At 40.4% G+C, this 23074-nt stretch overlaps 1 protein-coding gene across 1 annotated transcript in view; it reads right to left on the reverse strand.

Moving 5' to 3' along the window:
* The window catches only part of LOC146524094 (GDNF family receptor alpha-4-like), an 81945-nt gene that overhangs the window by 23787 nt on the left and 35084 nt on the right, over positions 1 to 23074 (reverse strand). Inside the window, exons 2-4 of the mRNA XM_085175388.1 lie at positions 21306 to 21602; positions 12952 to 13023; positions 1075 to 1429 (exon numbers count right to left, since the gene is read on the reverse strand). Coding sequence (XP_085031514.1) covers positions 1075 to 1429; positions 12952 to 13023; positions 21306 to 21602 — 724 coding nt within the window. The remainder of the gene's footprint in view (positions 1 to 1074; positions 1430 to 12951; positions 13024 to 21305; positions 21603 to 23074) is intronic.

Consider the following 23074-nt stretch of genomic DNA (forward strand, 5'->3'; position numbering starts at 1 on the left):
ATGGGACACACCAACCACTCTATTGCAATAAGGAATCAATTTATAGAAGGAGGACACAGGAATTATAATTTGTTAAACTGCTAGTATGTCTTGCTCCTTCAGATTTAAATTATCCAAACCATTAAACAACATGAAACAAGAGTCAATTGCTGAACAAAGTGTTTGGCATTGGAAGCAAAATCTTTCATTGGCTGAAATGTAGCCCCAAACCATAACAAAGCCTCCATCAAGTTTTACAGATAACTGTAAACGCTCACTGTTAAACCTCTCCTGACCTACTTCATACATACTGATAAAATTGGCAACAGGTCTTCAATCCAAAGGTTTTGTTTTTTGGTTTAACTCTTTACGTTGAAATCGTATGTAATTTGGTATTTCTTTTGGGTTTCTTTCCTTAAGAATGGCTTATTAACTGCAACTCTTCCACTGAGAGCATTACTGATGAGGTTGGATCCGAGAGTAGACAGATCAACTTAAGACCCAGATGCATCTCTCAGGTCCTATGTCAGATCTTTGCAGGATCCCTCCCCCCTTTTTTTTCTTAAGGACATTTCATATACTGTCTATCTACTCTAGATAGGTTGTTTTACATCTGCTGCTGTTTTTGTCCTCTACTTGTCAAGGTTCCTCAGATTTTATTAAGGTCAAACTGCACACTGTGCTAAGATACACTGAGTTTTGGACTAATAGCGCTTTGGGAATCATTTAGTTGGTGAAGAAATGTATTGAAGTGCTCAAAGACACTAACTAAAATGTTTCTTTGGTAATCATCTGTTATGTATAAACATCACTGGCTCATTCCTTTTCTTTGGTGACTGTTTTTGTTTGAAAAATACAGAGGTTAGCATTAAGTGGAAAAATACCTTCCTCTGAAAATGGTCAGGTTCAAGTACTGGACAGAAATATGCAAATACATCAATGGATGTCCAAAGAAAGGCTTCAGAAAGCCTGGGGAAATATTGCTCAAGATCACTTTAAAAATTACAAAATATTCTGGCTCACTGAAAGCAAAATATAAAGAAAGTAGGGGTGGCTCACAGTACTGTACATCTGCCTCTACGCTTTATGTCTAACCTGCAAAGGTCGTCTCGGCGACAGAAGCTTTGCTGGTGGAGGCAGTTCAGTTGCAGACCTTCTTTGTCGTGGTAGGAGCAGGAGGGTACAATGGTTTTCCTTCTCCTCTCACCACACAAGGTATCAGTGCAGCGGCAGAACAGGACACCCAGGCTGTACTCTTCTGGCACCCGCTCCAGAAAGCGACGTAATGATCGGTGGCATTTGTGTTGGTTACATCTGTTGGTACCAGGCATCGGCTTTGTGCAGGCTAGCACGTATTCTGATCGTAGGTTACCACACTTTTCGTACAAGCCACAGTCTTGTGCTGCCTTCAAGCACTGGTTCTCACCACCCAGTTGCATGAAAGATGAGGCTGGGGGGGTGTCAGAAGAACAGACCAAGAGAAGATATTCATTCCTAGGATTAGCATACTCTTTGACTACATTCCTTAACACATCAGTTCATACTAGAGCTGGGCGATAGAATGATAATGATATGTATTGCGAAATAACTTTTTCTCGATAGAAAAATTTAACTATTGCAATAGACCTCACCGCTCTTGTCCTCTTTAAAAAAAAAAAAAAGAACAGCCAATCCAAATTAAGTAGTGCAGAGCCGAACCAATCACAGCCACAGCGTCACGTCACGTGACTTGTTACGTACAGCACAAGTGCCAAGCTGCACATGTGTATTTGTTTGGGAAGCAGCCAGCCGCCGTGCCGCCCAGTAATGGAGGAAATGAGTGTGCGACTAGAGAAAAATCAACCGAGCGTGACCGAAGGTTACCGAAGAGAAAACAGATGATGGTTCCAATGCCGGAGAGATTGTCGAACGGAAGAGCCACAGAAGTTCTGTAGTGTGAAGGTATTTCTGCTATTTCAAGTCTGACAAAAACAGAGTAGCGCGCACTGTAAATTGTGCCGAAAGCAAGTCTGGAAATACAATAAAGCGGTGCATGCTCAATCTCTGACTGGAAGCGCTAATTCGTCATTCGGCTTCTGTCAGACTAAAGTAACTGTTAAACTGTTTGAAAAGCTCAGCTGTACAACAAGGAGAGATTGAGAATTTCCTTTTAGTTCTCAGTTTATTTGATATTGACAAAAGTTAGTCAATTTTGTCTGTTCTTCTGTAAAACAAAGATTTATTTTTAGAATTAATATTTTGTTTCTAAGTGGAATTGACAATTTAGTCTGTTTTGTTTGTTCTGTTTTGAAACTTAAACGCTTTAGCGGCTGCCTTTTGTGTAGTTTGCAATATTTGCCTTTATTTATCTGAAAAAGTCTCATGTTCCTTAAGTACATCTATCCTGTTGAACTTATTATGGGAAATAAATATTTAAATCAAAACAAGCTGCTCATTATTTCACATTTTACTTGTGAGCAACGGCACATTTAAATCTTACAAATATAGTTATTTGGCTTATATCGTGATATATATCGTTATCGCCTGAAATGAAAAAAACATATCGTGATATGAAAAAATCTCATATCGTCCAGCTCTAGTTCATACCTGGGATTTTAAATCAGCACTTGTAATTGGATCTGGCTTCCAAAAACTTTTTGCAAAAACATGAAGGCTATATCATTTCTATTAGAGAACAAATATCAGAGTCCTGCACGGTTTTAACAAGCTTGATTCAGTACAGAAGCAAAACCATTACCTGAAACTATAATCCAAGCCTGGCCATTAGTGATCACACATTTAGGCCACACAGTAACTTGCATATATGGCCAGTAGATTTGCTAAATTAATGCCAAACGTTTTTGACTGCATAAAATATACCAAACAACAATGTAGCATTCTCAGACACAAAGTTTTGTAGTTTTGTGTGCTACTGAGCTGAATTTTATAGGCGGTTCCACATTGAAACAGAAAGCATGTCTGCATTGGCCAGGCTTGTTAATAGTAGCAACTGGTGCATGTATGTTGCTTTTGCTTAATCATATGTGATGGTAAAACACTTACAAGCAAAGTGGGGAAAGGAAAAAAAAATAGCAGTTTTAGATTGACATTACAAAATGAAATAATACAGTGGGTAAAATGCATATTGAACATGTTATCAATTTTCAAAGTGAAAGTGTTTTGATTGCTCAGGAATGAAATGAATGAATGAATGAATGAAATGAAATGAATGAATGAATGAATGAATGAATGAATGAATGAATGAATGAATGAATGGAATTTTGCATGGTAAGTGTGCATCCAGGCCATGGCAGTTGAACACATTACTTATTGTTTTCTTTAAAACAATTGTAACTGGTGATTCCAGATTTTTCTGTACATCTCCACAAGTGGTCCTGGGCTCTTGGACAATTCTGTTGATAATTCTTTTCACTCTTCTGTCTAAAACCTTGGCTACTGGTTGTGACCAGTTTATGGTGAAATGATGTTCTTTCCACGTCTGGGATATGGTCCAAGACTGCTCGCTGGAACCTTCAGGAGTCCTTCTGTAGGCCTTAAGAGAGCCATTTTTTCGTTCTCTGTTTGATGACAGATTTCAGCTGTGTCATGACTTTCCATGCCTTTTATACCTCCCTTTCTCCATGTGTTCAAAACTTAATAATAATAATAATAATAATAATAATAGAAAGCACTGTGGCACACTGTTGCCTCACAGTAAGAAGGTCCTATATTCAGTGTTCGCCTTCCTGTGTGGAGTTTGCATGTTCTCCCTGTGGTTGCGTGGGTTCTCTGTGGGTACTCCGGCTTCCACCCACAGTCCAAAAACTTGCAGTTAAGCCCCTTTTCTATTCGTAACTACTCAGATTGAATCGCCAGGGTTTTCCTTTATGTCATATTACCTGGTACCAGGTACTTTTTTAGTACCTGCTCGGCCGGGGTTCCAAGCAATCCAACCAGGAACTAAAATGTGACATGGCCACGCTGCATGCCAGCGATTTCCTGGTCAGTGGCGTCACTCGATGAGTCATGAGAGCGTCTCGTTCACAATAATTAAAAACGCCATTTTTGAAACCTGGGAACGAGGGAAATGGCTACAGAAAAACCGCAGTGATTAACCGAGTCTGAGGAAAAGCCACAGAACAAGCAGCAGGCACATTCTTGCTTCAACATCCACTTTTGTTGTACCGTTCGTGTTGCATATTAATTAAATCACGAGGCACCCAGGCAATGACAACAAGCATTCACTCTGGGTTGTAATGGAAAACCAGTTGATCCGAGTTGATCCGAGTCATGGTGTTTCAATGTGTCTTCACCATGTCTTGAATTCTGAGATTTAGCAGATGGGGGAACCCATCTGCAGCAAGTTTGTCAGGAGCTAAGCTAGAAGCGACCAAGGGTACCACATTCTGCTCTTCACCAGTTAAACATACTACAATTTCAATACTGCAAACTACCCAGTTTGTAATATAACTGTTGTCTAATATAAACCTTCAATTATTCTCATTTAAAGTGCTTTTGTTAAACATTTTAGAATAAGAAACATCCAGATAAATTCAGCAACGTCTCATGTACAAATCCAATATCCGATTTAAAACCTTGGATAGATTAGAACATTATATATAAGCTTCAAATGTTTGGCTTATCAAACTTGCTGAGCAGTCTTTAACTTAGAAAATAATCTTCAAAGAATTCACACATTAATTTGTTTAAAGGTTACTGTGAATATGCTCCACTTCTGTAAAACTATCTAGATGCTGAAATACCTTAAGCACAACTTCATATCTGAACATATCACATGTGATGAAAACACAGTTGCAGGCAGGATTGTGTGGTGGCTTAACTGTCTCTGTGGCATCAGAGACAAAGAAAATGAGAACGGAGCTCAAAAAAATTAAAATTGCTTGACAATATTTTGTATTAAACTGCCAGTCAGATTTAATTGCTCATTAAATGAAGGTGCCTGAAGCCCAATCTAGATCATTCTGGGCTATTTTAACTGCTGCATATACACAAAATAAATGATAATACCCTATATATACTCATACCATATAAATAATACTTATTACTTTCCTACATTAAAGTTTTTCTAATTTGATTCAAATGAATGAAGTGGTATCTAATAAATAAAAATAATATTACATTTACAGCTAGAGAAGACTATAACATCTGTTATTGGCACGAATCTTGCCTCTGATCCAAAGTTCTTTAATTTTCTGGTAACATTTTTGGTTTGGATACAGGATCCAAATAAGACAAATGGATGTGTAGAGGAATTTCTTTCACTAAGGTATTAATCACATTATTTCATTGTTTTAACATGTCTGACACTCATACTTAAGACAAATGGTAGGGGGTGTAGCAAAGATGTTGGGGGGAAAACAGGAACTCCAGAGGACCAGTCTTTTGTCTCTTGAGGACTCTGGGAAGTAGCAAGGGAGTGTGAAACAGCTGTGTACTGCCTTTTGTTCCTGGAGAAGGTATTTAACTGAGAGGTTGACTTTGGCTCAGAGAGACTCTGCTGACCCTGCCCCGTGGTCATGCAGGGGCTTCACAAGCTTGTTTGTATGTTCTTTGTGTGTGCTTGGAAATAAAAGAATGTTAGCTACCGCTCACCGCTCGTCTGCAGGCTTTATTTAAGTGGAAAACTTCCACAACAAAATGGCGCTGCGAGCAGGGTGGTCCGTGTGGTCGCTGAACAACGGTTCCGTGGACGGGCTGATCACCCCTGAGGGAAAAGGTACCTTTGTCCTACCAGCTGTTGAAGCGAAGGAAATGGAGGAGTCACGGAGCCGTGTGTTTCAGTCACCACCGAGATCATCGATTTTGAGGGGACTTCTGCAGATGGGTGAGTTGTAGCTAACTTGTATACAGTCATGGAGAGTTTTTTGTCTGGCCGAGGGGGGGAACGCTGGCCGACCCCGGAGTTCGAGTCTCCGGGAGGAAAACCTGGTGGTTTGAGGCCCCAGGCTTGTGTTGGGTACGGCTCATCACAAGGACAGTGGCTCGCGCACGTTGTTGGGGAGAAGCCGGCCCAGACCTGTGTTCGGTCCAAGTACGTCACAGGAACGGCGGTTCGGGTACACTGTCGGGATCCATTTCCGTGTACTATAGTGCACGGAGTGGCGGTGTTCGTTCCTTGGTCCGTAGAAGGCAAGGGCCTCACGGGGGACGCCTCGTGTAGTAAAATGGGATCTAGATCCAGTAGATCGGCAGACCTTCCACCAGGCGGCCAGAGACAAAACTCAATACGTGACTGTGGTAAGAATTGAGTAAATGTGTAGTGTGTAAGATTGCAGAGAATGGTTGTGTGGGAAACGTTGATGTGTGTGTAAAAACAGTGAGAAACGGGGTTACAAAATGTTGAAATGGGGAACAAAGGAAAAAAGAAAAAAGAAAAAAAGAGAGGAGTGTAGAAATGTGTGTAAAAGTTGTTTTCAACTAGTGGGAGAGGGTGGTACTGCAGGCCACCAGCTCCCCTAGGGTGGACACACACGAAAAATTTTTTTTAGCAGAATTGTTGATAAAATAAGCAAATAGGAAGAGGGTTTGGTGTTTTTCAATGTAGAACAACTACAATCTCTCTGGGTTTTTAAGAAAAGGGAATTCAGAACCAGAGAGGGGAGATGTGTTGTTTTAAGCAATGAGAAGAATGATCAAAATGTTTCAGTGTGTCACTTGCAGGTGAAGAGCAGACCTGGATCAATTTTCCACATGCAGCAGTCGGAAGAAAATTATAGGTTAACACCATTAGAAACACTCAAGCCAAGTTTTGGCTGAAATGTTTTACAGTTTAACTTCCATGTGTTTGTCACCCTGAGAACACAAGCTCCAAGAATCTCTCCCTGAAGACTAGAAATGCAGTTCCAGAACAACGAGATGGATCTCAAGAGCTCACAGCAGCATCCTGAGCAGTGAAGAAAAGGTCCAGCAGCAACAGCTGTGCAAGACAGCGACAGCAAGGAGAAAAATGGCATCATCATGACTGGATGGATGGATGTGCATTTCCAACGAGCTGCACCTTCACTGTGTGTGAATGGACTTTTGAAAAGACTGCCTGAGTTGGACATTTGCCACTTTTGGCGCAAAAATGGCAAAATGAGACAGTGGAAAACACAGGACAAAGCTGAAAGACAACTGACTCTCACTGGACTGCTGCAAGGGGGGAGATGAGATGAGACCACAGTCAAAGGAGAAGGGGACGACATGGAGGAAGGCTGTTGTAGTGTGGGAATAAAATTTGGGTTTAGGAAACTGGGAAGAAAAACGACTGCCTTGCGTGGAGAATTGAAAAGTGTCTGGAGCACCGCAAAAAGGAGAGGTACACAAAAATTACACAAACAGAAAATGCATTAATCCTACTAACACATACACACATGCAATGAAGCTCATGAAGACCAAATAGCATTTTAAAGCATGCATTTCTGTTACCGTCATCTTGTCCGGTTCACTTAGTGGGTTAAGCAGTGATACATAGACTAGTGAACTAGTATTATTTTTGGGGAAGGATGATTGAATCATTGCAGGGGTGAACAGAATGCTGCGGGAGGGTCAGATGAGTGGGGACTAATAGATTATTGAGTTTCTGGTTTCTGATGTGTGAGGGAGGTCTTATCATGACACACATCTGGGTACATGGGGAAAACAAAAACTCATTTTCTAATAGAATATTGCTGTTGTGTGAGGTGTGTGACTGGTGGATGAAAGTTTTGGGGATTTACTGATGCATTTTCTTTTGGTACCACTTTGAACCTGCCAATTAGTTTTTTTGTTTTTTTTATCATTCTAAGGGAGTACGCTTAGACAACTTCTAAAAGAGGCCTTCATGTTTTTTTATTTTTAACAGTGCACTGAGATTTTTGTTTGGCAATTTTCTCTTTTTCAAGCAGGCCTGCAAGATCAGAAACGAAAGCGCTATACAACATGTTGAACAATCGCAAGTGAGCTTCTCCAAAATTAAAATGGGCTCGGGAGAAAGCCACTTATTTGGGACAATCAGAAAACAAGTCCTTGGCAAAAAGGATTCAGCGAGGTAATCCAGTCTAAATTCTTTTTTATTTTTTGAACTGACGTCATTGCTGGCAGTAGAAACTTATTGCGACACAAGAGGTTCTGCTATCAGCAATAAACACGGGGATTGACTGGACTGACAAAAACCTGACTGACTTGACACCAATATGCAAGATTGCACCTCCACCCAGAGAGACAAAAGGGTGGATGTATATATGTATGTTTCTTTGTTACAGGAGCAGAAAGGTGACAGCAACATCCTGGGTTGCATGGGCTTTTGAGCCGTGCTGACTTAACCTTTTAATTGCCACTTTCTGTGTCTTTGTGAATTTACCAGCGGTGTGTTATTCATGACCTTGTATTGTTTACAGTGCAGAGGTCACTGTGAGAAAGTGTGCATACAGACGCGCTGCGCTAACATCTATATCACATTTTCCACAGCAGAGGGCTAATCATATGATCTAATCACATGATTTACAGCAGGACACACCACTGGCTAATGTTTTTTTTCTTACAACAGGGCCTGGAGTAAAGCTACTTCAGGGGAGAAGCCCTGAGAATTTTTAAGAGACAATGCACAACTTTATTGTGTATGTCTAATGGTGATAAGCTGACATAGGGCAAAAGAGGGTTTTTTTCCGGGGAAGTTTTCATTTTTAAATTGCAGGAACCGTGACATGAGGGATATGGAAGGATTGACTGAGGCGCAGATGCAAACTGTGACTAGGAGACAACACTTCAAGTGGACCAGTGAGAAGCAGGGACCATCTGCAGGACAACAGACAAACGACAGTGGGCTTCCAAAGGATTGTCATGAGGAGATTTTGAACAGCAAAATCTTAAAATAAAATGAAAGAGTTTCGTCGTTGACGCTGAGGAAGACAACTAAGGTGTACGACGTGCTCTGCCTTAAATCTACAGCTGCGTTGGAACAGAAATCGAGGGATGGAGAGAGCGTGCCAAGCTCCAAAAGTGACAGCGCAAGGAAGATCAGCATTGGAGTTATGACTCTGTAAATGGCACAGACGCCAGGAGCCATGACTGTGACAGAGAATGACCACCTAATGCTGTTTCACTTTGCCATGCAAAGTACTTTGACACTCTGGAGAAGACCTTTCCTCTGTATCATTGTTGTTTCCATTTGCATGTGAGAGCTTAGATTGTGGGGAAGATTAAAGATGAACAAAGGGTGGTGGGAGAACAGTGAAGTGAGGATACACAGTGTGAAACTCCTTTAAGTGTACAATAATGTTGATGTGATATACAGAATGTCAGGAAAGAAATTCTGGTTTTAATGTGATTCTTGATTTTAGAATCAAAGGGTGGGATTGTAGAGGAATTTCTTTCACTAAGGTATTAATCACATTATTTCATTGTTTTAACATGTCTGACACTCATACTTAAGACAAATGGTAGGGGGTGTAGCAAAGATGTTGGGGGGAAAACAGGAACTCCAGAGGACCAGTCTTTTGTCTCTTGAGGACTCTGGGAAGTAGCAAGGGAGTGTGAAACAGCTGTGTACTGCCTTTTGTTCCTGGAGAAGGTATTTAACTGAGAGGTTGACTTTGGCTCAGAGAGACTCTGCTGACCCTGCCCCGTGGTCATGCAGGGGCTTCACAAGCTTGTTTGTATGTTCTTTGTGTGTGCTTGGAAATAAAAGAATGTTAGCTACCGCTCACCGCTCGTCTGCAGGCTTTATTTAAGTGGAAAACTTCCACAACAGATGACAGTGTGATTACCCACTGTCTGTGCAACACTGCAGGTGGACCTTTGAATGGGTCGATATCAGCATGCAGCGTAATGCTGTTTGGGAACATTTCAGTCTAACCTTTTGTTTCTCTTTTGTGATGCTAGGTCGCTGCAGAAATTTCTAAGTAGTATGTTGTTTTTATGGAGGAAAACTGGCCCAAAGTTCATTTTTGTGATGAGGGAAATTTAATTTAGCTAGTTCAGATGAGAAAAAAATATATTTGTGGGAAATCTGGGGAAAGATTTTGTGAAGTGAGAATGTGAAAGACATCAATCATTCTGGACCGGAAAGGAGTAGCGGTTTGGTCTCTTATTGATCTACATGGCAAGTTGAACAATAAAGTTTATCTTAAGCTCTGTCACAAACAAACAGCTTGTATCCACAGGCTGAACTGGAAGAACAACAGAGAGGCTGTACACAAACAGGGGATAAGCAGGTGCTTCAATGTGTGCAGCTAAACGATGTGTAATGTGTTCTGTGTAAGTTGGTGTGGTTACAACTACTGTAGCAAAAGAATTTCCCAAATATGGGGTAAATATTACTCATTTTTCATGTATATAAGATTGTCCTATGCTGTAAATTATGGGATACAGTTTTTTTTTTAAAGGTGTAAAATTAATCACAGTAATTCTTCTCACCGAGTACTAGTACTCTTTAAAAAAAATGACCCTCTGAATCTACAGCAGGTAAAATAAGTAGATAAATAACTAGGGATGGGTACCGGTATCCGGTGCCATGATGGCACCGGTATCTGACATAAACGGTAGTAACCAGACAGAAAAGCAGCACAAATTTCGGTGCTTTTTTTCGGTGCTTTTGTCCTGAGCTGTGATACAATTTAGATTCTAGCCAATCATTTTACGTTTCCGAGGATAGTAGGCGGGACCAGGTACGTACGTTCTTTTAGAGCAGAGCTACAGATTAAAAATGCCCAAGGTGAAGCGGTCAAAAGTCTGGCTGTACTTCACAGCAAGAGATGCAAACTCAGCAGCTGCAACAAGTGCTTTAAGCTGATACTGTGATACTGTCAAAGGAGGTAACACCTCAAATCTGATGAAACACCTGGCGACGCATAGCGTTTTTTTTAAAAGCCGAGAAATGCGCCGTATCTGATAGCTTGCTGCGAGACCTCACACCGAGCACATCTACTGCGGGTGTGGTGCCTGTTATCGGACCCGGAGTTAGCAACATCCCCCAAAAACCCGAAGAGGAGAGTCCTGGCCCCTAGCCCTGCCAGTGTAGCAGAAATGATGAGGATGATGATGCAGCAGCAGCCGTTCTTCTCTGCGTGAGTAGCTTAATGTTGTTCGTGTGTAATTTACATTGAGTAGGCTAACCACGTTATTACATTAATGCATGTAAGGTGAACTAGCAAACATCATCATAGCTACATGCGGCTGTCTTCTTGTTTGATGGCAGATACTCCCTTCACCCTGGACAAAAAGGCTAAAATGACCAAAGAAAAAGTGGAAAACAGTTAAACATGAGAGGTTTTTGGACAAAGTTTGTGTTTTTTCCATTGTTTAAGCAGCGGTTTGAGCACCGTTTAAGCACCGGCACCGTTTCAAAAGTACCGGTTTGGCACCGATATCGGATAAAACCGAAACGATACCCATCCCTCTAAATAACATAATATAGTTAATAATATATTTCTAACGATACTACTGACATGAAATTCTCATCAGATGCCGATAACAAAGTAAATAAAGGCCTACACTAACACAAAGAAAACAGAAAAAACAGAAAAATTTCAAGACTGATTGATTTCAAGACCTTCACAACCTTATCGTTCTAAAATATACTGATGGCATTGGTTATAAAATAATTTCTAAACTAATGAAGCTTCCAGTAAGCATTCTTGGGGCCATAATCCAGATGTGGAAAGAACATAATTTCACCAAAAACCAACCACGACCTGGCGCTCCTAGCAAGATCCAAGGACCACTTGTAGAAAGCTACAGAAAGACTTGGAATCGGCAGGTCCAATAATCTCAAAGAAAACAAGTAAACCTCCAGGGTGTCACCACACAAGATTCACTTTCTGAAAAAAAAAAGCATATTGAACCTTTTTTTAAGTTTTAAATTTAACTCTTTGAATGCCATAAAATACACCATATCTGATCAAAAGGCACTTTATATGAACAGTGATGTTTGGAGGTAAGTACATCAAAGTGTGGGGTTGTTTCCCACCATCTGACACTTCATATAAGTGAAGGAAAGATGAATGTAAAAATGTACCAAGACATTCTTGATAAAAATTCTGATGCCATCTACCATGAAGATGAAAAAGGTGGTTTCAATTGGTTTGAGAGAAAGAAGATAAAGCTCCTAGAATGGCCCAGACAAACATATGACCTGAATCCAATTGAAAATCTATGGAAAGAACTGAAGAACTGAGGTCATTGAAGGGACCCACCAAACTTTCAGGATTTGGAGACTGTTAAGGTGGAAGAATGGGCCAAAATCAGACCTGAGCAATGTTTGCACCTAGTTTCCCCCATAAAAGGCGTCTTGAATCAATTACCAATAAAGGCTTTTGTACGGAGTATTAAACAACTCTCAGTAAGCATGTTCATTTCTCACTATAGCACTTCATTTAATTTATGGACCTCTATGGTTTGATTTCTTTGAATGTGTGGATTGGACGGGCTGTTACCAACATCAGATTTCATAGCACCTTTAGAAATATATCTACTTGGAACATGTTCAATACTTATTTTACCCGGAGTAGGCTGGGATTCCTCCCCTGGGAACCTTGAGTATGTTTCTTATCAGTGTTATAGCTACCTATTAGCTTGAGACATTTGACAGTTTATGCTCTTTGGGATATGTCCAAAAGTAATCACCAGTTTTTTTAGGATAACAATAAATGCCTGTTGCGTGGACAGGCATTTATTGCCTTGTAGATGCTGGGACATTTCTGGATAAAAGAAAATATGCAGCTGAACAAAGGAGACCGACCTAACACCACTAATGTGAGTGCACACTGAAAACCCTTATGGTGAAAATATTGTTGATGTAAATGGACTTAGAAAAGCAGAGATTAGAAAAAAACAATAAAAGATCAGTGTCACTGCATGATATTGATTGATATATACTTAACAACATCTCTGAGGCTTAGTGATCCATTGATCTGCTTCACTGCTATAGACATCTATGTCATTAAAAACTCAATGTGGTTAATCGTGAAAAAAAGACTGCACAAGTGACCATGTGCTTATCAGTGTGTGTTTTACCTGCTACTAACGAAGCCATGTGTGTATCCACAAGCATGTCGTCATATGGAGATATTTCCAGCTCCTCCTCCCCTGGGGACAAAGGAACACACAAACATTAGCAAACCTATCTGTCTGTTTATGATAAGGCAAACATATTTAACCTCCTAGGACCTGCGTTCACATATGTGGACATCACATTTTTGTTTATTTAGACCCAAATACTCAATTTTGCTCTACAAGGGCCTGATATCCACTTACGAGGACATTATTCTACCACTGTTCTATCAAAATTTTAAACAAATATCCTCATTTGTGGCTCTCATTTTTCTTAGAAACAAAAATTGGGTAAAAATCTGGTAATTCTTTGTTTTTACATTCATCGGGCCCCAATCAGCTCAAATATCAAAGAGAAATTAAAAATGCTGCTGTGGAAGAGTTCGTGTCTTAGTTCGGGTCCATGCAAACTTGGGTAATGCATGGAAATGATATCGGAATTCCCCGCTTATATTCACACATCTGTTTTCATTATTAAAGGATTTAATTAATTACAGATTCCCAAGGAAAGAAATTGGCTCATGCTTGCTGATTGGTTTTAGGTTAACTCTGAGGTTGTTCAGTTTAACTCAAGTGCCACAGTCCTACACCATTACTTCAAATTCACTTAGAAAAAGTCCTAAGTCAAAAAGAGACCAACTGAACTGGGAACACCAATAACCATGATGTTTATCCAGGGCCAGGTCACAGAAGCAGAAAAACCTAGACTCGCCCTCTCCAGCCACCTTCTCCAGCTCACGCTCATCCATCCAATTCATTATTCTCATGCCAGCTGAGAGATCTGACCGGTTTGTCATGAGTCTACACGGACTCCTCATGGCAAAGTCTGAAAAGCCAGGGTTTGGGCCACCAGGGCCTCCACCTTTGACTGCTGTCTTACGCACATCACAGCCAACCCCTGTGGCACCTACTGTGAGCCTGCAGGAGGGCAGGCCCATTTTTCCTTTTCAGGCTCGGCCAAAAGAACGAGCCATTGAGCGCTCTCCCACGTACTCCCTCACCAAGCCTGGTTCCAGGATGGAAGCCAGTTTACTCTGTATCAGGCAGACCGGTGCTATTTTCTGCGCTAACAGGAAAAACACTCCATATTTTAGTTTTTACGGCAGCTGGTTAATATTAACAATTGTAGGCCTGATGATAACATGGGGATGAAATAAACATATTTGACACAAACAGAACACAAGGCGATGAAAGGCAATATGACATAATGTGGTGTAATGTAATGTACATATAATATGCATTATAATGTTTCATGAAGATGTAGGTGGTTCACTGAAGAAATACAAAATGACGGTTTCATATTAAGTAACACTGAAGGGCTTTTTTTAGACTGTTGGTCTCCCTGTTGCAATTGGCTGGGATGTGAAGGGGAAATGAATGAAAGGGAAGAAGAACACAACAGCCTCTGAAGATGTTGACACAATTCGCTTGGTTTAAGAGGGGTAACTTATAACAGAGAGATTAATAACAATTATCAATGTGTGTGAATGTTTGTTAAGTCCCACTTCAGAGAAGTGTACTGCAGTGGAGAACTGTTTCCAGGTGAGTAAGCAGCTAGCACAGATTGCTTGTCTGCTCCATGGGCTCAACTATAAAGAACCTTTGGTGGACTGAATGATGAGCTGTTACAGAGCTGCAAGTACACGCTAACATCACGAGGAGGCAAGAGATGTGAGTCCATTTGGGATTGGTAAGTCCTGCCTGATAAAAGCTGAAAATAACAGGTATCACAACCAGAGATGGTTGGGCAGTAACGCGTTACTGTAATCCGATTACTTTTTTCAAGTAACGAGTAAAGTAAGGGATTACTATTGCAAAAAAGGTAATTAGATTACTGTTACGTTCCCGTAGGAACGCTGCGTTACTGCGTTACTAAAACTGTGATTTTTTTTTTTTTGCGAGAATGTCTCATGACAGTGACGTAAGCGAGCGCGACGTTCGTGACAACAGCTGTGTGCAGATCAACAATGGATCATATATCGAGTGCAGAGAGAGTATGAGCGTGCAGCGTTTAAAGCGTGGAAGTACTGACCTTACTTTGAGTTTGATTCCATAAAAAGTGACAAAAACATTAGTGTCCGTTGTGCGTGGGAAGAAAACTTCTTTTTACAGCGAAAAAAACCCTAAACTTCCGAGCAAGCACCGAGTAGCTACGACGTAATGGGAAACTCACAGAGAAACTCGCGGATTCTTCCACTGACCGCTGCACACCTGCACCAGGGTAAACCTCCGCCTACCTGCTTTACAGGTGAAAATAGAGCAACAGGACCGCTAGTCTTTGACTTTATTTATTTTCTGCTGTGTTTTACTTGCATCTATTTGAAAGACTGAGTGTAAACACACAAAATATTTTATGTGCTGGAATGTGAAGAAAATAGGTTTAAATGTTAAACTAATTTCTTCCAGTCAGAGAATGTTGCATATAATTTAATATTTTCTTGATGCATAAAGTTAACAGATTAAAACTAATAAAACAAGTTTTAAAAAGAGACTTTTCCATTTGATTACATTTTGTATGATGGATTATGTAGAAAAAGTAGAATTGTGCTGAAAGATCTATCACTTTATCACCTATTCAGGTTGTAAATCGTGTTTTTAAAAAGTAACTAAGTAACTAAGTCATTAATTTCTTTTGAAAATAAGTAATCAGTAATTAGTTACTGATTACTTTTTTCAAGTAACTTGACCAACACTGATCACAACAGTGGCTGTCAGCTTTATCTGTTAACCCAGGCTTTCCAGCTGAGGCTCTGTGTATGTTCACATAGAAAGGCTTTAATTGAACATGTAAGAATAGGTTAACTTGAGTTCATATGCATGTAAAGGTAGACGAGCGAATACTTTTGGCAATACAGTGTAGTAAGACAGACAAACATCTGACATTTGTATCATAAAACAAACAAACAAAGAGGATAAAAATCTAGAATATGTTATTGAAGACAGAAACTTTATTATTTTATTCTAAGAACATTTATCGAAATATATAACCATCAAACAAGAATAAAATGTCCAAACAAAACACCTTCAAAATGACTAAAAGCCCCAACTGACAACTTATACAATACAAAACTCTGTACTGAACACAAATAGTCCTTACACACTCAAACACAACCCACTGGACAGGCATCTCTGCTGATAACCATATGCATGCTATATAACTGTTAAGACATTGTGGCAGAGGACATGTGGAGACCAATCCACATGGTTTAATTGATGTATCCAAATTTTACCAAAACTATGTATTTTAGTTTGGGTGAAGAAAAAGAAAAACACAAACAAGAAGAGCCTAAAGCAACCCTCTAGAGTCTATAGAGATCATCTGACAGTGAATTAAGACTCAATCTCAAAACAAAAGCAGGGATGGAGAGGGAATTAGGGACAGGTGCCCAGGACAACAACGATTTGATTCAGAGAAGTGGTTAACTTCCAGAGAAAACCAACACCTATCACACTGGTGAACATCCCTGGTTTGGACATCAAGGTCATGAACAGGTATGGATTCCTGGGTGTTCACCTTAACAGTGAATGGCACTGGTCACATGACACTCATGGGCAGTTCACTGTGTCGTAACAAGTCTTCAGCTTTTATCTGGTTGCCTGCTGGGCAAGTGGCAGCACAGAGGGGTAAAGGAAAAGGCTTGTGAGGCCCCTGACTGAGAGAAGAAGATTGGTGCAGAAGGGCAGCTCCCAAAGCTCTAAATAGCAGATGTGTGGAGGAGGATGTTAGCCGAGCTAATGCGCATTAAGGACAAGACCTCTTACTCCTGGCACGAGACTGTTAGAGCCACAGTGCTATCGCGTCCTGACAGCATTCAGACTATATGATACATGATAGATGATAGTTCTGTTTATTATTCATTTTTGTGTATTGTGATTGACTATGTGCTTCACATGTATGATCGATTGGTTTTAGAACTTAAGAGCCTTCTAGGATGAAGGTGAAACGTCTCTGAGGAACATACCAGAAGGCAAAATTCTAGAAATGCTTGTCCCCAACAATTTTGGACATATGTCACTGAAAAACTGTCATGGAAATGCAGCTAAAGAAATTGAAATCTGAATTTCCTCGTTGGTCACAGTTCACACTCAAAGCCATGCCTCTACTGTTCCTGTTGCTGTATCAGCAGACCTGCATCTAAGCCCTATTACCACAGTATGCTTCTCACCACATTTTGGACCTGGCTCTGGGGCTCACAGACACTTTGCTACCCAGCCAATCATAAAAAAACTGCCCATATGCATCAGGGCTCCTCATCCTGATGCAGACAGGACATCACCAATCCTTTGCTATTTCACCTTTTCAGGCGGAAGAGGGCTACTGTCTCTCTGCTTCTCACCCAGGTCAGAACCTGCCTCTTCACCTAAGTCTGAGGACATCAAGGTGCTAATGAAGCTGAGTTTTCTGTTTATGAGTCTTCAGTAAGCTTGGTGGTTCGATCCCAGTATGCGCCAGTCTACATGCCAAGTGTCCTTGGGTAAAATACTAACCATGCTGCTCTCCAATGCATCCATCAGAGTATGAAAGCGTGTGAATCTTAGATAGGAACCACTTAGAAACAGCGTACTTTGGACATATTTCAGTCATCCATGGGTGAATGTTCTTTGAGTGGTCAGATAGAGTAGAAAAGCGCTAAATAAGAACCAGTCCATTTACTTTCCCGAGCAGCAGATATAAAAAGTGAATTTTCAGCCTGTTAATATAAAGACTGGGTTCAATGGGTTCAACTTCCCTGCTGTACCATTGTGCGGCAAGACTGAAGTTTGTGTTACTGAAACTTTTGGCATTAAGAGTTTTCTGAATTTAGCATTTTTTATTAACCTCTGTCTCTCTTCCACAGCATGTCTTTATTCTGTCTTCCTTCTCTCACCCCAACCGCAGATGGCCCCGCCCCTCCCTGAGCCTGCTTCTGCCGGAGGTTTCTTCCTGTTAAAAGGGAGTTTTTCCTTCCCACTGTCGCCAAAGTGCTAGGGCTGGTGCTATGGTTGTTGGGCTTTTCTCTGTATGTAGGCTCTACCTTACAATATAAAGCACCTTGAGGCAACTGTTGTTGTGATTTGGCGCTGTATAAATAAAACTAAAATTGAATAATTCCTGTGGCCACAAACACAACAGGTGGTGAAAGATTATATAATATAATGCAATGTGATGTATATAATTTCAAAGTAATTATAATATTTTATGAAGACATGGGTTGTTCATTGAGAAATTTGAATATTGTGGAAACTTGAAATGATTTGACATTAACATTGAAGGTAACTGAGGTAAAATTCTTAGTTGGGTTTTTTTGTTTGTGTGTTTGTTTTGAGTGGTCACATCTGCTGACCCGCTACCTACTTTGCTATGGCGAGCTCAGAGACTGTGCAAGCCCAAGGAGACTGTGTGCCCTGCTGAGCAGTCAGTCAGCAGCATATTTAGTGATGACACCTCAGATGTCCCTTTAGGGTTGACACATATACTAATTGGTGTTCTCATCTTACCCCACATACAACACATCACTCAACATGTGTGGTCTATGCATCCATTATTTTAACAACTATAGAAGCACAACCATGAAAGTCATTTCCCTTCATCATATTACTGCTCTTTTAGTCTTCTTGATGTTTCGTGTACTGAATTGCAAATCATATTGTACACTTAACCTTTCATTGAAATCAGCCAATAACACATCCCTCTGTCATATAAAATCTCATCAATATGGACAAAATAAATGACAAGATATGACCGACACATCCAAAGTGATCATGAGCCCATGTTATTAAAAGCTACTTCTGTCCACTTGTAAAAGCCATTAGCAGAGCTGTAATTGACTAGTGGACCAGGCGCTTGTCCCTGCAAATTATTTAAGCGCATTCCAAAGTACAAGTTCAATCAAAAATGTAATGGCATGTAAAGTGTTTATGTATGTAAATCCTTTTCCAGGCTATATATTTATGGTAATGACATGCTAGAGCAGCCTAGTAGCATAGGGAACTGAGGAGTGTGTAATTACACTAATGCTCCACTGACTAATAGGCCACAGGGGAGGTGGAGTCCGTAGGCTTGTGTTAGCTCACTTACTGATGCACAAATCCCACCAGCATAGACGATAGACTCCTGTGACTCTGTGTGTTCAGACTGAGGAGTCTTTAGCAGGGCTTCATTTGTACACAAGACTGGTTTGGGATTATGACAAGTTTGTTGGTTAAAAAAGAGATTCTGTCTTGAATAAAAGGGCTAAAATTAGCAATGACTGAATATAGAGTAGTCAGTAGAAAGTCTTTTTATAACAAAAAAAGTACATAGATGCATATGGTTGCCTGTGTAAAAAAAGGGAAAAAAAGTATCAACAGTGTGTCAAAATACTGCTGCTAATGATCTTCTATGTAACCTGTCAGAAACAAGGATGTAGGTGCTGTTATTTGGTTAGTGAGCATAAAATCTTGAGGCATAATGTTGATGAGTAGACTCTACCACACACAGATATATTGAAAACACTGTAATATCTGACAATTATACCTACAATGTAGATCCAATCATTACATACAAAATGCGTAGCGAATGTGATATAATAGTAGCTTCTATATCACATTTGCCTTCCACACTGGCATGCCTCCACTGTATATATATATGTCATACAAAAATAATAAAGCACAAGCTTTAAATATACTTGAGACTTTTGAAGTATAAAGATAGCCTTTAAAACAGCACATACTATATTTATGAATGTGAATGGAAACATTGCAAACAGTAATGTGCATGCAGGGGCAATTCTCTACTGTGGCAACACCACAAACCTATATAAATACATGAAAGGCCAGGAAAAAAATAAAAGCTTTTACTTGGAAACAGCAGGAAAAGAAACAATAACAAGAAATTCCACAGACAGACCCCGACCGCCAGCGTAGAGACAGATGCCACTGCTCCAGTCCTTCCAGAAAGAGAATATCCAGGTAGCTCATATAGTGGTCAAAGTAATCTCTTAGTAAATAAACTGATGCTTTTATAGCACTCGTTGCACTTTATACCACATGCCACACTCACACAAGCACTTTCTTCTATGCTTTAAGGGCTTACTAGCTGACATTCACACACATTCATTTCTGAAGCATTCCAATGGATGCATCAAAGAGCAACTTGGGGTTAATGTCTTCACCAAGGATCCCTGGCTCCCCCATGCAGACTGGGGGAGCCAGGGATCAAACCACCAACCTTCCAATCAGTAGATGACCTGCTCTACCTCCTGAGCTACAGCCATCCCATTAACTCGTCTGAGGGCACTGCTGGGACATTAGTCATGATTCAGGTTGTTCTTTCAACATTACTTAGTGTCACTGATCATCACAGCTGTTACTTTAACAAACTGATAACTGATTTAAACTATATTCACAGACCCATCCATCTATTCTTTTCCACTTGTCCTTATCAGGGTCACGGGGGGGCTGAAGCCTACCCCGGCAGGCAATATAGAATCACCAAATAGCCTAACCCCATTAACTGCATGTCTTTGGATTGTGGGAGGAAGGCAGAGTACCAGGAGAGAACCCACATAAACACAGGGAGGGCATGCAAAAAGGCCTGGAGTCAAACTCAGGACCATTGCTGTGAGCAACAGTGCTAAACACTGCACCACCATGGTGCCCTATATTGAGACATTTAAATTATATATTCAGCCCACTGAATTGTGTTAAATAAGTTACTTTATTCCAGCGTGTCTTGGGTCTGCCCTAGGGCCTCCCCCCGGTGGGACATGCCCGGAAAACCTCACCCAAGAGGAGCCCAGGAGGCATCCTTATCAGATACCTGAACCACCTCAGCCTGCTCCTTATATTTTTTATTACATCTAATAAAATTAATTTATATGATTTGAAAATATATACCTCAAACATGAACCATGAAACATGTCTGAATATATTAACCCTTTATGTTGACTGTTTATCTTATTTATAAAATACATTTAAACTGGTATAACACCAAGTTCCAGGTCTCAGAAAAACCCAAAATATTTGAAAAGCTAAAAGGTATTTTTTTAATGTGTAAATTATTTAAAATGCATTCAGGTCATTAAATTTTAAATTAAGTGGTAATGATGCATCTCATAAATCTTCTCCTCTAAACAGAACTATAAGTATCGCTGTTGGTATCTGCAGTACTGGTCTTGTATTTACTTGCTATTGATACCAAAATACGTAGTATCACTCAACACTATCAGCTTCAGCTGGATTAGTCAGTCATACTTTTAAACTGAAATGACCACACCCCTAACTTTAAACCTTATGCTATCCAAAGAGTTTAGTTGAGTTTTAGATATACACCTCCAACACGATCCAACCACACTGACCTGGCAGCAGGCGAACCCTCCAGTATATGCGCAGGCACAGCTCCTCCTTACGGAAACCACGCTGACATTTGCAGGTCAGTAGAGAGGGGTGTTTGGCTAGCAGGGCATCCCGCCTCTCCACGCACTCAGATGCCAACTGTTCTGCCTGCGGGGACACCGCTGCTTCTTCTGCACATAGCTCCAAGCCTCGATACAACGCCTCGCACGTGGGTTCAACGGAGCACACACGATGAGCTTCAACACAGTCGATGGTGGGGGCAGGGAAGTTAAAGATGGATGCTGAGGATGGCAACACACCTAGGAAAGCAAAAAAGTTAACATCAGATACACTGCATTATTATGCCGTGACAAGGTCTTAGAGAAAATACTTACAACGTATACATATAGTGACTTGCATAGCCAGCAACCTATTGCAGCTAAGATAAGATAAGCTAAATGTTAGCTTTACTGTTTGCACTGCTATATGTTTACTCTTTTGTGGAGCACAATTTTTTCTGATAGAGAATAAAATGTTGAGTGGCGCACCACAGCTAATAAGCAACAGCACCTTCTTCTGGACTCAGTCACTGGCTTTCTGCACCCTCATAGGTCCATACTCTCAAGATAGAAATGTATTTTCCGCACTATAATGCGTATGCTTTCACTTTCATATTAGTGCATCACTGCGCCTTATGTATGAATTCTGGTTGTGCTTACTGACCTTGAACCAATTTTATGTGCTACAAGGCGCGCAAAAATCTGTCAAAAAGGTTTTAGTACAACTTTGGTTGCTACGAAGCCACATCCTTCATGGATTGCTGGAGCATTACAGATTCCGTAGTCATGAGTCTTGCTGAGTAATGTGGGTCCTAAACTCCGTTCTCTTCAGGTGTCAACATGAAACGAACACTGCAGCATCACTAAGACTTAAAAACTGTCTAAATTCTTTCATCTTTAATAAAATGATCAGCGTTGCTGCTTTAGCAGTTGTAACAATTAAGTTTAACATCCAGGCATCCATGAAGACAGAATTGATTAAATTTAACGGAGTTAGGAGTTAGCAAGAAGTTAGCTCGCTAGCTTCCACCTAAACATGATATAACATGTTCTGACTGAGAGATTTCTGAAAAATTAAAACTCAGCTCTGCTATCACTTCCAACATAAATGAAGACAGAAAACTAAACAGCAGTGACGTTTGTAGGATTACTGAAGTTGGGCTAGCTGGTATAAAATGATGTGCTACGTGATCGCTAGCAACGCAGCTATGTTAGCATAACATCAACACAGTGAAGCTGGAGGATGAACGCTAGCTTTTTTCCACTCGATAAAAGTTAACGTGGGGGTTCCCGATGGTCAGGAACAAATGCAATTGTAACCCTAGTAATTGCATGTCTTTGGACTGTGGCAGGAAGCCAGAATACCAGAGATGCAGATAGCCACAGCAAGATGGCAGGGTCAAACTCAGAACCTTCTTGCTGTTTGCACCATGCTGCCAGGTAGGAATATTTCCGTTTTGATTATGTCAATATTGAAAACACTGACCCTAGCAATCAGAATATGCCATTTTTATGCCACTCTCCTCCAAAGTTTTAGAACCCAGGAAACAAAGAAAATATGAATTACTATACAAAAATAAGTATAAAACTTATACACTGCAAAAACTGGAAGCAATTTGGTTTCACATATTATTTTAAAGCTGATAGTTGGTCAGTTGTGGAAATTCCAGGTTCTAGTTGCCTAGGTAACCCTTTAACATATATGTTGTACATTAATTCTGCACTCGTATTGG

This window comes from Neolamprologus multifasciatus, chromosome 2, assembly GCF_963576455.1.
Source record: "Neolamprologus multifasciatus chromosome 2, fNeoMul1.2, whole genome shotgun sequence".
Classification (NCBI taxonomy): Eukaryota; Metazoa; Chordata; class Actinopteri; order Cichliformes; family Cichlidae; genus Neolamprologus; species Neolamprologus multifasciatus.